Source organism: Marmota monax, unplaced genomic scaffold (assembly GCF_021218885.2).
Source record: "Marmota monax isolate L192 unplaced genomic scaffold, Marmota_monax_Labrador192_F-V1.1 WCK01_AAM20220418_F8-fsc00041, whole genome shotgun sequence".
In the NCBI taxonomy this organism is placed as follows: Eukaryota; Metazoa; Chordata; class Mammalia; order Rodentia; family Sciuridae; genus Marmota; species Marmota monax.
The window spans coordinates 17,311,709-17,329,251 of record NW_026695238.1 but is presented as its reverse complement, the minus strand read 5'-3'; the positions used below and the strand labels follow the sequence as shown (position 1 = coordinate 17,329,251).

Here is a 17,543-nt window from a genome sequence, read left to right as displayed (position 1 = left end):
AGAGGAGGAGAGGAGAGGAGGAGAGGAGGAGAGGAGGAGAGGAGGAGAGGAGGAGGAGGAGGAGAGGAGGAGAGGAGGAGAGGAGGAGAGGAGGAGAGGAGGAGGAGAGGAGGAGAGGAGGAGAGGAGGAGAGGAGAGGAGGAGGAGAGGAGGAGAGGAGAGGAGGAGGAGAGGAGGAGAGGAGGAGAGAGGAGGAGAGGAGGGGAGAGGAGGAGAGAGGAGGAGAGGAGGGGAGAGGAGGAGAGGAGGAGAGGAGGGGAGAGGAGGAGAGGAGGGGAGAGGAGGAGAGGAGGAGAGGAGGAGAGAGGAGGAGAGGAGGGGAGAGGAGGAGAGAGGAGGAGAGGAGGAGAGAGGAGGAGAGGAGGAGAGGAGGAGAGGAGAGGAGGAGGGGAGGGGGGGGGGAGGGGGGGAGGAGAGAGGAGGAGAGGGGGAGAGGAGGAGAGGAGGGAGAGGAGGAGAGAGGAGGAGAGGAGGAGAGAGGAGGAGAGGAGGAGAGAGGAGGAGAGAGGAGAGAGGAGGAGAGGAGGAGAGGAGAGGAGGAGAGAGGAGGGGAGGAGGGGAGAGGAGGAGAGGAGGAGGGGAGGGGAGGAGGGGAGGAGAGGAGGGGAGAGGAGGGAAATGGGAAACGGAGGCAGAACAAGGAGGGCAGGTCAGCTTGGGAGAGGGCAGGACAGACCCAAGGTGGGCAGAGGACGGCCAGGTGCGGGTGCCCTGGCAGGAGCTGTGACCAGGCTCCCTCCAGCTGCAACCTGCTGCCCCTGGGGGGCCCATCGCAGCCCCAGCATCCAGGAGACCAGCCTCCCCCCACACCCCCTGCTGGCTCTAAGCCAAGTAGACCTGGGGGGGTGGGTCACGGACAGGTCCTGACAGTGGGGAGGGGCTGGGAAAAGGAAAGCAGGAACTGGACTAGGCTGAGAATCCGGGCTGTCCGTTCCCAAGAAGAGCTGTGCAAGCAGAGGGGAAGGGAAGATGAAGCCGTGGTTGGCCATCAGAGGAAGCATCACGCATCAGAGGGGGGTTTCAGCAGAGCACAGGGCAGAGGGACAGCAGATAGGCCCTCTGTGTGCCCTGCCTCTGGGCCTCGGAGAGCAGGGAGGCTGCAACCACCTAGCCCAGCCCCCGCCCTCCTCTGAGCAGAGGACTGCTCAGGCGCATTCATGGCTTAAGAGTGGTTCAGGAGAACTGTCCTGTAGCAGCACACGGCAGCAGGGTCCTCAGGACCCACCACACCTGCCTCCTCCCACATCCTCGCTGAATCTCCCCACGGATGTTCCCAAGGGTGGGGAGCAAAGCAAGGCCTGGGGACGGGGCGTGGGTTCCAAGGAAACAGAGATCTCAACTGTTTGATGAACTGGCCGGTACAGGGTAATTCTCTGGGTTCACTGAAACCACGCCTTCTAGTTTGCTAGAAGAATCCACCTGTCGGGTAAAACTGCCAGGTCGTAAACAGATCATCGTGATACACGCCGATTCTCTAAGATGACGATCTTTAAAACTTTGACCATTTGTTAATTATGGACTTGGTACTTTCCAAGTTTATGAAAATTCACTTTGTCTACCTGTTGACACATAGATACGGGCAAAACAACAAAAGTGCATACAGACTGAATGTTAACTTATTAAAATTAATTAAGAAGCATCCACTGGATAAAGTATTATAAAGTCCTTTCTATTTATGTGAACTTAATTGACAGGAAAAGTCCCAGATAAGGCAAGTGCAAAAATAAATCCAACCTTCCACAGGGAGGGATGGTCACTGCGGAGACACAGCAAGAGGTGGCAGCGGAACGTCCATGCGTCCTGCTTGGACAGCGCTGATCTGCAGCTTCTACGCTGTGGCCTCAAGTAAGTGAGTTAAACTTTACGACCCTCGGTTTCCTCTGTTATAAAAACTGGGATTACTGCACCTACCCCCAGGCTCCCAGGAGGGTCACGAGAGGATGCATACATGTTTAACCACAGGGCTGGCCGCACGGCAGAGGGTCAGCCGGGGGCTCCAAGATTACTGCTAGTAGATGGGTAAGTCGGATTTTCTCTTTGGATTTTCTCTTTTTCTCTTCTAAAGAGGCATCATCACATCTAAATTTTGAAGTAACTGTGTGTGTGTGTGTGAGAGAGAGAGAGACCGACCTTGAGTCAGCGCTGCTGTGAGTTCTTGCAGGGCTGTTCTGGTGCTAGACCTACAGGGCCTCACGGCTTCCGCAGGGAGCCGACCAAAGGGGAAAATTATTCCCACCTGCAGAAAGCACCAAAGACGCAAACAAAAATCAAGTAAAAGAACAAAGCTGCCTACTTATTTCATTAGAAAGAGTCAAATCGAGTTATTGAAACATTCACTGGAGAAACGCTGGGGGCCGCAGCCTGGGCGTCAGCTCAGGGTCAGGGCCCCAGGCCACCTCGCTCCGGTGGATTTCAAGATGTTTTCTGGAACATCTTACACTGATCACTTACTCTGGGCTTGCTCTGAGTTCCCTTCTGTAATCTGGCACAAAATATGTTAAAAGTAACTTTGAAATTTTCCTACCTAGTGATTCCAGAACAATCCATGAGCCAAGAATCAGAATTCAGTCTGCGACATGAGAAGCAAAACTCTGGTGCACACAAGTCTCCTCTGATACAATCATGTGCCAACTGTGTGACCTTCGCAGCAGGCGGCATTGTGCACCGTTCTGGTGGGAAAAGAGCCCATCCTCTCAAATAACCCTGGGCTCGGAGACCACACAACAGGCTGAGCTATGAGGTAAGACCCTTTTGGGCGTTGGTCACTGAAGATCAACTGTGGAAGAATGCGTTCCTGACCTTCTTGCAGATGAAAATATCTTTAGGTAATTAAAGCTTTCTTGCTAAGATGGAAACTCACCCACAGTTCTCCTCAAAGCTGGGAGCATCCCCGGGATTAATCTGGGAGCCTGAATGCAGTGGCCGTGTGACTGAACCTGTCCTCCATGCTCAAGGTGCATGCGCAGCAGCAAGTGCAGTGAGATATCTTAAGTATTATCAAACATTATGTCATTAAATAGAAATTAGATGGAAACAAGGGAAGCCTAAAAATCGACTAGGAGTCCGGATGCTCTAAATCCTAATACGTCCATTTCTCACCTGAAGCCCTCTCCAAATGCAGTTTTGCTATTAAGCAAAACCCAAAGAAAGGTAATCAATCCCAACTAAAAAGCACTTACCCCAGTGACGGTGTGCAAGCCACTTCAAACCCCTGGCTGCCTGCCAAAGCCCAGACAACAGCCGTCAATGCTCTGACTATCCGAGGAGCACAGGGGCCATGCATAATTGACTAGAAGATGGGCCAAAACTGTGCCCAATCAGTGTGTGATCAAAAACGCGTGGAATATTCAGCACCACTTGATTACACGGAGGTTCGTCCTTTCCCTCTCCTCACGGAATCTCTTCAAGGTCCACAGTACTGTAATAAGATCATTACTGTCAAGCGGTACGAATCGCAGGCAATGAGTCTTGGGATGGGGAGTCATACTTCACAAGCTCCCCTGGTTTCTCTCTCTCTCTCTTTTTTTTTTGTATTTTACTGCATGCAGAGGCAGCAGGGCGACGAGGTGGCAGATAATGATCACATCACTGTGTGGCAACTAGAAAGGCACTTTTAAGAAAAAGCAGAGAGAAATCAGCTTAAGAGAAACTAAAACATTTTTCGTTTGCAGTTTTTCCCCCTTAAAAAAATTAAATAGAATTAAACTGTGTGCAGTAGGCGCTTTTCATGAACTCTGATAGAATGTCATTGAATCCAACCGTTTGATAGATTTTCATATCGCAGCAAAGCCCATTACCCCACAGACAAATGGCCAATTTTCTCCATGTCCCGCATACAGAAGAAACCCTAGTGAAGTTGTGTGTGTACGTGGCAATGCCTGGTCAAGTTTCCGCCAAGCCCACTTCTTTCATTGGTGATGCACCCAGGCCTTGGTACCTGGTGCCACTTCTTCATCTGATGGAAAAGGGGTGGAGCTTGAAGCTGGGAGGGCATCAGAAAAGATCCGTAAATAAACAAGCTGGCCTCAAGCCGCACCTTCTCCCCAGCATTCACAACACATCTCAGTTAAGACCAGAGGCAGCAGCAACCAGGAAGGGACCTGGAGCCAGGGGCGGCAGGCGTTCTGCAGTGAGTCCTTGAGCGCACCATGGGGGGCGTAGCCCATCACTCTCCTCCCTCCAACTCAGACTGCCCTGAAAACGCCCACTCTCCTCATCCAAAAAAGAGAAAAGGACAGGCGCATCTCCTCGGCAGGAACACAGAAACTGGATCATGCATCCAAGTTAAAGCTTCAAGAGGCATGTGCCCTGTCACGAAGTCCATCATCCTATCCTGAGTGTCAGAAGCCGTGGCCTCGTCTTCTGTTTGAATGTACCTGAGAGCGCATGCACATGGGAGAAAAAGAAAGCTGTTTGCAAAGAAGCGATAGCCCAACACCACACCAGGAGTCCCGGGGAAGAGGCCCGGCAAGATCAGATCCAGCAGAGGGGGAACTGCTTAGCTCTCAAGGGCCAGGGTGGGGGGCAGAGGGCGGGCGTGTGAGCCACCGGAGAACCGCAGGTCTCAGAGAGGGGACAGCTTCGGGGCTGTAGGACCGAGAGCCACAGGCCTACACAGGCTCCTCACGCACTCAGGAGGAAGGTGCAGGTGTGTACAGAACGTTCAGCTACGAGTCCCGAGGCCCGAGGGAGGCCTGGTACCCACCTCTCACCTGCTGGTCTTGGGCTCACCTTCACCTTCATTCAACCTTTCCCTCATTTGTGAAGAGACCCCCCCACACTATAGGGGTGTCTGAGCTGTGCAGTGAGACCACGCATATTCAAGGGCAGGCGTGGCTCAGTCATTTTGTACTTGATGGCCTATCCTAACAGGTCCCAGACCTGGAAGGAGGAGAGGGTTTGGGGCAGTCGTGAACTGTGGCAGGTTCCAACCCAAGAGACTGAGTCCACCAGGCAGCCCCCTTAACGGCAAGGTGGGCACAGGAATGCCAACTCCCCCATGCAGGAACAGGGAGCTGCCTGGTTTCATTGACTCTCTCTCCCAAAATCCCTGTGTCAAAGCTCCAACCTCAACCAGATGGTGACTGGAGACTGGGTCTGTGGGAGGTGATGTCGGCTGATTAGATGGGGTCCCCACTAGGGAACTGGTGGCCGTATGCAAAAAGGCAGAGCCTGCCCCCCTCCCACAATGTGCACATTCCATGGAAGGCCACGTGAGGACACACGGAGGAGGTGGCTGTCTGCAGGCCAGGAAGTTGGGCAGAGGCCACAAGTGAGAGGAACGAGCCCGCTGCCTAAGCCACCCTGCTGTTTCGATGTGGCATCTGTGCCAAGACAAAAGGTGCCGCATTTTTACTCAGTCCCTCCCATCTGCCAAGCTGCTCTTACACTGACGAGGTCAACATCTCCTTCTGTTCTCCATCTCTAGAAGAGGGAGGCAGCCTCTGCTGTGTGTGAGGTGGAGCACCGTCGAGTTTCATCATTGCCAAGGCTGGAGGAAAGAGAGCTCATCCCACTAGAACAGCTGAGAATGACTTCCAGGGGCCTGGCCGCACGGGTCTAGCACAGAGCCTGGCACAGCTGGGTGAGGCTGAGATGAACCCCCTCCCAGATCCAGACCAGCCTTGCCACCTACGTTCTGAACTCTGTGCTTCAGCCTGAACCCTGCGCCTCGGTGATAAGACACCCAGGGCAGGTCAAGTGTGGAGAGCAGAGAAGGGGTCTGATGGCATGGAAGATCTGAGGGGAGTGTGCTGCAGCCAGAACCGGCTCTGCCTCTTCTGCCCCAGGACTTGGTCCAGGGGTCGCAGCTTCGTTGCTGAGTTAAGTGGCTGAGTTACGACCCAGGAAGTGGGAACATTCTGAGAGCATAAAGAGAAGGACTTCAAGGTGGAACCTGACTCTCCCAGCAGCCAGTCTACCCAGGGACTGCTGAGCTGTGCCGAGTTCCCACTTCTGGGCGCTGGGAGAAACTGTGCTGTCACGAGCTCTGTGGGAAGACACCGGAGCTGGTCGAGCCCAGAGGCGGAAAGGGCCTCTCTGAGTCTAGGTGAAACACATCCCATCCTGCATGTGAGAGAAGGGCCTTGCCAGCCACCTGCACGTGGCAAGAGTGAGTATATGTCCTGTAGAGCAGGGGACGGGGCTTGAACACTGGTCCTGTGGCACTGGAGGACTCTGGGACACCACTGGGGATCCTAAGATTGATCTCATATTCACTTTTCAGATTGCCACCCTTGGGAAAGCAGAGATTTCACTCTCTACAGAATGGGATGCAAATATCCTGGCCCTCTGTGAGTCTTCCTGAGGATCTCCCAGGCAACACAGATGCTTGGGTGCAGCGCCCCCCACCCCAGCCTGCTGCAGGTCTGCTCTGCCCACTGCCATGTGACTGCCAAGGGCAGGGACATCTCAGCCACTTCACATGCCAAGTCAGGCACACTGGCATGCAGTAGGTGCTCAATGTGCTTTCACGGCCCTGAAGCTAACCTGTTTAGTTTGTGCGGACTTAAAAAAAAAAAAGTACCCAAACTCCTCTTGTCTGTTAGCTCATCGTGATGGGGATCCTCTGTTCTGGCTCCCCCCCGCTGTGACCGACTCATCTTTGTTTATTTCCGACCCGCGGACTTCCACAAAGCATCTGAGAGCGCTATGGCTTGTGTGTGTTTGTGGCAGCCAGACTGTACCCTGCAGGACGGCTTTTGAGTCAACTGTGCCCAATCCACAATGTCAACGTCTAGAGTAAACCCAGGTCCACTCGGTTTCAGCAAGTCCACTCTCTGGGCAGCTCGAGTTTCAACCTGAGAAGTCTCTTTGGGAAACTGACCTGGTTTGCGGGGAGAGGGCAAGGCCATCAGCACACACCTGTCCTCCATAACCCACGGCACCAGGGCAGCGAGGCCGGCCGGCCTCCTATGCTCTTCAGCCTGTCTTTGGGGAGCGTCTCTGATTCTGGGCTTTTCACATGCACCAGAATTAACTGCTCAACCCAACTATTCAGATGCACTAACAACTGTTCAATAATAGGGGAGTTTCAATAGGAAGACCTCATAATGTGAAAAATCACGGCAGATCATGGAGTTTTTAAGAAGTTGATACAGAGACTTCTCATTCCTCTTCCTTTCCAGGTAGCTGCCCAAATTAAAACCAGGAATAGACATGCAGTGCTGGATGAGAAGAAGAAATTCAAGAGTGACAAATGGCAATAAGACCCGTGCAGCCAGCTCCTATAAATCCCCCCATCCTTCTAGCCACTTCTAAATAACACAGAATTAAATGAGAAAGCCCATGTACACGGGGGGAAACCCACCAACAGCATGTTGACTAGGACCTGCTAATCATGTGTACAGCGTCACAGGCATGGTGACCGTATCCCAAAAGCGAGGAAGAGAACATCATGGTAGGAGCTTGTTACATTCTAAATAATAAGAAAATGCCCTTCCCTGTCATGATATGCAAAATCCCCAAATCATCCAACGATGGCTTCAAGCACACAGCAGGTGACATGGCTCAGTGGTTCGGGGAGGGCCAAGCCCCGTGGGCTGGAGGTGAGTGTGCAGGGAAACACCCACAACCCCACACGGCACATGCTGAGTTCTATGCTTTCCTCCGAAGTGCCTTTCAAAACACTGACAGGTTAATTTAAAAATTCCCTAAGGTAAAAGGTAAGTGACCAAGAAGAGCAACACCTATTAATTAGGATCTGAGTAAAAATATCACTCCATCCCCTGACTGATCCCAGGCCACCACCGCTGGTGTCCAGCTCACAGGTATCGGCACTCAGTGAAGAGGTGATGCCCCTGCGGAGTTCATCAGATCAGAGACCCGACACGCACCAAACCCACAGAATAAGGAGTTGATTCTGCGATGGGTGAGCCGTCCCTAACTCTTGTCCTTCTGAATACCCCACCCTTCCCCAGTGTTCTGCCCGGCCTCCTGGGGGCAGTTTCCCCAGTGTTCTGCTGTACCTCCACATGGTGGCTCTGTGTTCCCTGGGGAGAGAGGAACTGAGGTTTATTTCTCAGTGTCTCCCACGGAGCCTTAGGTGTGATGGTTTCCCTGTGGTGATTGCTTAATATTTGATGAAAGAACAAAATGACCCGTGATTTCAGGGTCTCCTGTTTAAAAATGAAACGAAACTAAGTCCAAGTTGATGCAATTTGTCAATTTCTCGGGGCACCCCTCGACTGTTCAGGAATTCAGCTGCAGTGAGGAATTTACTTCCGACCATGCAGGGAGCCTGCTTGTGGCTTACCCTGACCAGGATGATCTTTCACTATCCGTCCGGGATCAACCACTGAATGGTTCAGCAAAGACCAGAGCGGACGACCAAAGGAACGGGATGAGAAGGATGAAATAAATTCCCTTCTGAGACCTTTAGCACAAGGCACCGGGTGACCCCAAGCGTGGGGGAACAGGATTTCTGCATAACCCTCTTGTCTGTAAGATTGGGTAAATCAGATGGGCCCTGCATTTAAAAAGAAAGATTTTTCTGCTATACAACTTCTAGATGTTAGGATCCATATAAAAGCCAGTGTCTTTACATGGAATCGGAGAAATATCAAGGAAACTATTCAGTCTGCTCCACTCCTAGATTCAAAAGCCGCTCCACACACCTCAAAGACTTGCTTTTTGCCTGGCAGAAAGAGTTTGAGGCAGAGAATCAAGAGACAGTTCTGTCACCTACCAGCAACCTGACCCTGGACAAGAAAGCCACTTAACCTCTCGCTACTTCAGCCTTTTCACTGGGGAAACAGGGAAATTAGCACTTGATGCAAACTTGCATGAATGTTACCAAACTAACAGAACCACGAGATCTGGGGCCACGGAAGGCGACGGCAGAGACCGTGGCTTCATCTCAGCAATGACAGGCTCACCCCGGACCCTGGATAAGAAGACGCCCAGGAAGTGCAGTGTCTGGTGACAACAAGCCCCTAAAGACCTGGAAAATCCCCACACCCAAGGGCCTTCCCCAGCACCCACACTTCAGCCCAGTGCCAGCCAGGGCCCAGAACCACGGCACAAGCACCCTGTGTCACCCGTTCCTGCAGGGCGGGCAGACAGTGCTGCGTCTGCTGCAGGGCCGGGGTCTCAGCACAGCTGGGCTCTTAGTTTTCTTTTATTATGGAAAGCAAATCCATCTCCATGAAGCTTCTGCCCATGGGTCCCACTGAAGCCAGCTGGGCCACCCAGGACAAGCCAAGGCCGGACCTCACACGCTTGGTGGGACTTCTGTCTTCTGCACACTTGGCAGGCCCCATGCCCTTAGTCCCCCGTTGCTCTCTTCTCCCACTCAGGGTCTCTCGGGACCAGCCCCGGTCCCCATCGCTGCCCTCCCCAGGATCATCTGAACCCACCTTCTCTGGCCCACGATCACTGGATCTGAATGACCCACATTTTCTTTACTGTACTCAATAATCCCCACCACCTCTGATCCAACTCAAAGTCGAGGATCTGCCTGGCATTCATGCCGGTGTTCTCGGTGGTCTTCGAGATGGGCACAAGCAGAAGCTGTGTGGGGACATCACTCTTCCCCTCAGGGTTTTGTGGTGAGGCTACGGACGCTGCTTCCAAAAGGGCTGCCCCACTTTGCCATCAGTGGGAAAGGGCCCTGTCCCCGATGCTCTCAATAAACACAACTTTAAAATTCTCCACGTTTGAAAAGGAAAACACTGAAAAATTAATTGAAAGTGAGACCACCAAACCCTCTGTCTTGCTCAGATTTTGGCAGCCGAACTACTGACAGGACGTTAACCTCTGGTCGAGTTTTCCTGAATAAAAACAGCACAGAATTGCCCGACATTATGATAGAGCAAAGTGTCTGTGAAACTCTCATAGGCTTACGGAGAACGGAAGAACAGATCCGAACTTGGGGAGGCTCCTGGCAGGTGGGCGGGGGGGCGCGTGCCTCATGGAGAACTGTACAGTGGTCCCTATGTGCCTGCACCCCTTACCGCCCAGGCCAGCAGCCTCAGGACTTGGGTGGGGGGCACTGAGCATGCCCCCACAGTTCTGAGGCCTGTGGTAGTAAAGGGCACAGGGTGTCCCAGTCAGGAAGTAGCTTTGTCCTCACCCCCAGAGCCTTCCCCGCAGGCCAGGTCACCTCTACACCATAGGACTCCTTACACCATCGTGGTTACCCAGGAGCCCAGGGAAGGGGGGCTCATCCACGCACCCTCTGCTCATGGTCAGCTGTGAATTGGTCAGGTCCTTTGTAAGGACTCCTTACAAAGATGAGGAGTCCTTCAGCCATTGCCTCTGCTCGCGGAGTTTTCTAGACTCACCCAATTCCCTTAACATTGTAGACAGAAGAAACGGCTGTTTACGTGGAGCACAGTAGGCCTCTGGGGCCACGTGGTGCGGAATTCAATTCCTAGCCTTCAGTAGAGATGAGCCACACTAGGGGACTACGTGAGAGCCAGTGCCATGAGCCCCTCGCTGGAAGGAACCCCAGTTCCCACCTGCCATGCGCAGCCCTGGTGGACGGGATCTCTGGGGTGGACGCGGCACAAGGGGGGACGATGCTCAGCCTTCGCTTTCTGAGTGGGCACATAGAAGGTAAGAGACAGCTGGCTGTACCTCCTCCAGGAGCCAGGATGCCTGTGCAGAGGCTCCTTACCTCGTGTAGTTGGGGACGGCACTGAGGTCCACGTGGGAAGCCACAATGGCACCAGGAGCCCCAGTGGACAGCACACCCCTTCCCTGGGCAGACTTCCAGACCTTCTCTGGAGACACTAAAAGGGGCTGGGGATGTGGCTCCATGGTAGAGCGCTTGCCTCGCATGCTCAAGGCCCCAACTTTGAGCCCCAGCACCCCCACAAACACAAAATAAATAGAAATGGTGTACATCACTGAATCGGAAGCACCCCTTCCCTTGAGAGTCCTCCAGTCTCTGGTGCTTGTGAAAGCTGAGCAGCAGTCACTGGCCTGATTTCCTCAGGGATGTGCAAAAGGCCTCCCGGGGTAGACCCACGTGGCCAGCATCTGTGGCTCTCATGGCTTGGCTTCTGGTTGGATTTGGTGAGGAGGGGCCGAGTAGACAGAGGACAGGAGGAGCTAGGGTGCTGCCCTGTTCACCTGCAGGACCGTGTCCCTCCTTGCCCAGCTCCCCCACACCTCTGCAGACAGCTCCCAGGGTAACTCCGCAGTGACCAGCGGGGGGCCTTGTATCTGCCCCCAGGATCCTGACTGACTCGGCTGTCTATGAGGTTTCGTTTTTGACACTCTCAGGGGATCTGAATGTCGTCATCTGTCCCAGCAGGTGGGTCAGAACCATAAACTCAATGGCTTCCCAGGCACCTTCGTAGGGCTGCCTGGCTCTCCAATCATGGTGCTCCAGCCCCAGGCCGGGCCTGTGCAGCGGTGGTAACTGACCTGCGTTCTGCGGGAGCCACCAACAAGTATTCTTACAGCTCTGGTAGAATATGCACAGCTGGCTTTAATTTCGAGAACACAATGCTTCATTTGGATGGTTCACACAATGTGCTTAAGGAATTACTAGTTATGAAGACCATTAAAAGGGGCTGGGGATGTGGCTCATGCTAAGAAGCTTGCCTCGCATGCTCAAGGCCCCAACTTTGAGCCCCAGCACCCGCACTAACACAAAATAAACAAATAAATAGAAACAGTGTACATCACTGAATCTAAAATGACTTCAATGGCAGGACACAATCTGACTCATAAATGCTAAAATATGGAGAGAAATTGTGCCTTAGAAATAAGAGAATAATCTCAGTAGCTCAGGAGGCTGAGGCAGGAGGATAGTGAGTTCAAAGCCAGTCTCAGAAAAAGCGAGGCCCTAAGCAACTCGTGAGACCCTGTCTTTACATAAAATACAAAATTGGGCTGGGGGTGTGGCTCAGTGGTTGAGTATCCCTAAGTTCAATCCCCAGTACCACCTGCTTCCCCAAAAACGAAATAACAGAATTCAAACTGGATCACAAAAGCAACTCAGTCTCACAGACTGACTTTTCCCAGGGAAAAGGATACTTACTCTTTTTACAAACAACTTACTGCTTATTTTCTATTGGAAAGATGTCACTAGAAAGTGAGGTGCAGTTCCCCTGGGCCCTGTGCTTCTGCATGCGTGCCACCCATTCACTGGCCCCTGCAGGAGCCCTGCTAAGATTTCCAGGGTGGGTCTTTCCGTGGCAGCTGTCTTTCTGTTTCCACCACCCCCTCTGCAACAAGACCTTCAAAGACAGCGGCCTGCAGCTGGCCAGGACAGGTCCTCTCTGTCCCCGCCTGGAGAAATACTGTGGCTTGGTGCATACCAAAAACCCTGGGGACTCAGCAGGTGGACTTGGAATGCACCAGGGGCCCAACAAGCTCAGGTCACTTATCAGCCTTCCTTCAAACTTACCGCTGGCCAAACGCACCTTCCCAACTGCTGCCAGGCCCTACCTCACAGCAGCCGCCACATCCTTGGGACAATTAAAATGTACCACCCGAGTAGTTACAGGCTGACCTGGTAATCCGTTTCTACCAGGTTGTGCTCTGTCAACAAACCACAGGCCAGCTGGAAATACCACATGTCCCATCACACACTTATCTGTGGAGAGGGTCGGGGCTCCTCTCCCCTGACTCATGTCCCCTCACGGGGAGCCTGGAGGTGGGGGCACAGCTACTGTCCCAAGGCTGCATCAGGGTGGGCTGTGGCCATGGCTTTTGGCTGACCGGTTGCTGGAAGGAGACTTGGGAGTGTGAAGGAGACTCACCAACCTCAGGCATTTGTACCAGATTCTTTCCAGTGGGCAGGCAGCAGCACTAGGTGGGTGCTTTGATCCATTATTATTTTCAGCATTGCTATTTTGACAGAATCACCCTTGTTTATCGCAACATGAGAAAACTGGGTTTTATTGTCTACCCTTATTAGCAGAATGCTTATGGGAGGCGAACCAGGAAGAAGTGTGGTGGGGAAGGGCTGTCGGACCTTGTGAGCAGCCCTGAGCTCTCTGGCTCTCAATCATCTGTCCACTCACAACTGAAGGGGGCGCTATGCATGGCCACCAGAACACCTGCTCGTCCCTGCTACTAGGTGCTGTGGGCTCACGCTAATCCACAGGCACAGGAGGGACAGGCGGTCTTCTCTAGCAGGGCCAGCATCTATTGACCTGTGGTTCTGGACACAGACCAGTGGAGACCACTTGTGTCTGTGGAATAAAAAAACGTAAACTTATTGGAAGGAGCCACATCAGAAAGATCACCCCTGCCATCACGGAGAGGACGGGGGACTCAGCAAGTCAAAGGAGAATCAAGGCAAACCACAGCACCTGGACCACTAAGGGAACCCGCAAAGCAGAGGAGTCAGTGTGCCTGACAGAAGAGGAAGAGGGGGCTGTAGGACAGGCCGCTGAGCACCAGGTGAGCCGCCATCTAGGACAACCGAGACCAGCCAGGATCAGAGGTGACGCCTGACTGAGGTGGTGAGACCCACCCACCTGGAGTGGCTGTTGTGCCCGAGTTGCCCAGGTGGGGACAGGGTACAGAACTCGACCAGGCCTGTGATGGAGACAGTGCTGCCGTCTACCGGCAACTGCAGGAAGGCCCCAGGGTTGAGCCAGACAATCAGACAGTGAGAAGGTGCCAGGCCCTGTCGTGCCACCTTGAAAACAGAAAGCACACACAGGAGCCTGCGTGACCGGGCACTGGTGTTCTAAGGGGATCTCATTTCACAACCTGGAAAACCACAAGTGAATTTTCAGAAATGCAGACAGTCACTCTGGGGGTCCCGGACCACCTTACCTTCAGCAGTGCCAGAGAGCCCATCGGCTTTGAAGTTGCTGGTACTTTTCTTCCTTCGGTGCTTCTTTCTGTTGGCGTGGGGGGAGGGGGGCGGGTCGAGCTTGGGGCTGGTGGAGCTGGAGATACTGGGGCTGGAGCACACGGAGTCACCCAGTCCTGTGTCTGCCACCGGACCGGAAAAGGCAAAAAAATGCAAAGGTAAGCACAGAGAAAGGAGACTTGGGGAAAACACTCAAGCAATGCTCCTCCAGCACCACACAGGGGCCTGCACATGGTGCCCAGTCATGAGGTTGCAGATCAGAGGCCCAGAGCCTCCGCAGGAGAAGATCATGGTCCCCTGGCCACCTGCAGGCACCGATTTCTGCATCACCTTCATGCTGGGAGAATTTAAAATTTTCTACTTTGCGTGATGGGAGTCTTGAAAACTCATTTGCAGAATATATGATCTCTGCCAAAGGGAAGCAGTGAGCTTGTGGTTTTCAGTTGATTCTCTTTTCCCATAATTACCTTGACACGCCAGAAAGAAATGAAGACAGCCAGGAAAGCACGAGAGTGCACCTTTAAGGGACTGACTGTGTGCATGCAGGATGAGGGACCTGATTCCTTCTTCTCCTCAACACTACATATGAAGGTAGCTCCAATTGCAACTGGTGAAAATCGGTGTGCCCTTTCTCCCACCAGTGTCCTGCGATGGCACTTGAAAGCCCATTAGGTAGACCCATCTGTTTTTAATGCACTGGAGCAACTTTTAAAGGTTTGAAAGCCAGTGTGCACATATGATCACTCACTGCCAGCAAAACTCTTAATTTATTACCTATCTTTATCTTTACCAAAGAGAAGGTCAAAAGTGATGCTAAGTGACCAGGAAAGAGCATAGAATTGTACAGAAGTTGGAGGAGGTGATAGGACACCTTCTCCATTCATGATTCAGCAGGTTAACAACCTCAGGGACAGAAGGCTCTGCCCTACTTCAAGTACTCTCAGTCTCGACTCCGAGCACCAGCTGCTGGCCAGCCACTTTCTAGATGCATGGGACCCATCCCTGAGGACACCATATCAGGATCCCTGCCTGGAGGTCCTGGCACAGTAGCTGGGCACCCAGCATCCCCCAGTACTCCCTGCCCCAAGGCTGACACCCTCCACTCCGCCCGACACCTGGCCTCTCTCTGGGGGACTGCACCCAGGGGACAGCGGGCATCACGTCCCCTCTGGCTTGCTGTTGGACTATGATGGCCAGGTGTGGGGGAAGCGTGCAGCTTGATATCAGACATGGTTCGGCCCCTGCCTCAAGGAGGCCCAGACCCTGGCTCAGTCTTTTCCAAAGTCACCCCTCTCTGTGCATGGCCTCTCCGTGTGAGCCACCTGCTGTCTGATCCTTGGGCTCGAGGCCACCCCCAGGGGCCTCCTTCCTGCATTCTAGCTTAAAGCTGGCCAGGCTTTCCAACGTGGTGGCTCTCGCCTAAGTATTTAAATACTTGATTCCACTGAGTGTCAGGTGAAAGTGTAGACACTCCAGGGGGAAGAAAGAGCTGGATCGTGTCATTTCTGTGCCCGTTTCCAGTGTTCTGAAGCCACGGTGGCCCTGGGGTACGGAGGCTCAGACCTCACTTCGTCCTGAGGCAGCCCTACGTGTTACTTGGTGCTCAAGCCTGGCTGAGTCGTACTGCACATTTTAAATCTCTTCTGCTCTCATGCTGGTCATGGATGCGGAGGAGCAGTACCAGGTCCTCCCTGGCGGCTGTGGGTGCCGATTTCATTAGTCCACCCTGTCCGCAGGTGCCCTCCATTCACCAGGCTGAGTGTGCTCCTGATACCTTCCTGCTGTTCTTCTGCCACTGAATATTGGCTCCCTCCCAAATCACCATGTCTCCTTTCTGAACTGTATGTAGAGCCCACATTTGGGACTATCTGCACTTGGCTGCCACATGACCTGTTCCCCAGGCCACATCGGGGGCTGGCCTTCCCTGCAGGGTGGTGAAGAGCATCAGGACAGGCCCTCCTTCCACTGTCTGGAGGGTCCTGTCTTTGTTAGAGCGTATCAATATCCTTTCTAAGACACTAGAATGTGCACAGTAACTGGAGGGTCCACATGACAGATCTCCACCCGCGTGTGGAGTGTCATTCCTTGACTCACTGTTCTACTCTGCAACTCCTCACTAGCTGTGTTCTACGTGAGCACCTGGTCTTCAGAGCTGCTGCCTTCCAAGCCTACACCTGGTTATTCTTCACAACTGTCTTACTGTTCTCGGCCGTTCTGAGCATTCACCTCCACATCCATCCAAGCTGATGAAAACAACAGAAAGGGTGGGGTGGAGAGTCAGCCTGACTCCTTCAGATGCACCAATCAGTACGTGGAAGCTTCTCAGAATCATTGCTGAGCCAGGTAATGCACACTGACTCTGTGTCCAGCTCAGATGCCTTTGAATTTGTCCACAAAGAAACCAAGGGACAATCTTGACAAACCCTTTGCTGAAGGGCAGAGGGGTACCCTATTCATGTATTTTTGACAATTTAAAAACAATAAAGGGGCATCCATTAGGTATTTCTCCTCTTTGAGGAACTGTCCCTGTTCAGGGCAGTCACTGTTTCCTTCTCTATATGCATGCAAAGTGCTTCTTTCAGGATGCTCTGCGGGGACCTTAAAGTCACTAGCACGTCATGCTTAGAGTTCGCCTGGCTGGGAATCAAGATGAACGTGTCTTCCAGGCAGTACCCTCGGGCTGCAGAAAGCCTTTTCCAAGGCAACCGACAAGAACCTGGCCATCTCGTCTTCCGTCTTCTTGGGGTCTTGGAATACTCAGTTCAGGAAGGGACTCTGGCACACCAGGAGGGCGGCAGCAAGTGGCTTCCGGGAGAGAGACTGTATGGAGATGATGCCACCCTCTCACCAGGAGGCCACCAGGGCCAGCCCCATCAGCACTTCCTTTGTCTCCCTGTTTTTCCGGTGGACCTTTGATAGCTGAGATCTGTCCCCAGTGGCTCTGAATGCTCCCAAACCACTGGTGCTCGGCTAGGAATGCCCTCTCAGTTGGCAATGAATGAAAACACTCTGTCCCTCCCTCTTTCTGCAGTACTAGGATTGAACCCAGGAGTGCTCTACCTCTGAGCTGTACCCCCAAACCTTAAAAAAATTTTTTCAGACCAGGTTTTGCTAAGTGGCTGGGGTGGCCTCAAACTTGCCATTCTCCTGCCTCAGCCTTCATCGTAGCCAGGGTGACTGTATCACTGCACCTGGCAGCTGAAGATATTCTGGGTTATCAAACTGAGCAGAGTGGAGGTGCTACAGGTGCCAAGGGCTGATCCCTGAGATGAGGAAAATGCCCTATGGGCAGGAGGGACGGCCACCTACAAAGAACCACCCTGTCCAATGTCAGTAATGAGAATCCCCGGGGACGGTGACTCATCTTCCAGTCTCCACCCTCTCACACTCTGTCCTTGGGCTTATATTCGGTCAGTGCAAACCACCACCCATTGGTGGTCTCTTTTTGGAAGGCCCGCTCCACCTTGTGCCAACTAAAAGCCTGGCTCTCGAGGGGACGCGCCTCCCAGGTGATGGCACTGTGAATCCCACCCACGTACCAAAAAGCGAGCATCCTCCTTCCCCTCAACCCCGGGTCCCTCATGAGCGTCTGCCCCTCAGCCTGCTCTGTTCCCACAGAGCCCAGGTCATGTCTTGGACCACTGCAGCAGCTTACCCTGTCCTCACCTGTGACAACAGCTCTGTCCTCCTAGGTGGCCTCTGTCCTCCTTAGTCAAGCTCTCTTCTCCCCAGACCTCAGCTGCCGTCACTTGTGGTCATC

At 53.2% G+C, this 17,543-nt stretch overlaps 1 protein-coding gene across 13 annotated transcripts in view; it reads right to left on the bottom strand.

Moving 5' to 3' along the window:
- Nucleotides 1–17,543, bottom strand: part of Agap1 (ArfGAP with GTPase domain, ankyrin repeat and PH domain 1) — a 488,301-nt gene that overhangs the window by 105,334 nt on the left and 365,424 nt on the right. For 9 of the 13 annotated variants that reach the window (XM_058577558.1, XM_058577559.1, XM_046439533.2 and 6 more), the window contains one exon: nt 13,744–13,905. The exons of the other annotated variants lie outside the window; for them this stretch is intronic. In XM_058577558.1, coding sequence (XP_058433541.1) covers nt 13,744–13,905 — 162 coding nt within the window. The remainder of the gene's footprint in view (nt 1–13,743; nt 13,906–17,543) is intronic. 13 annotated transcript variants of the gene reach the window in all.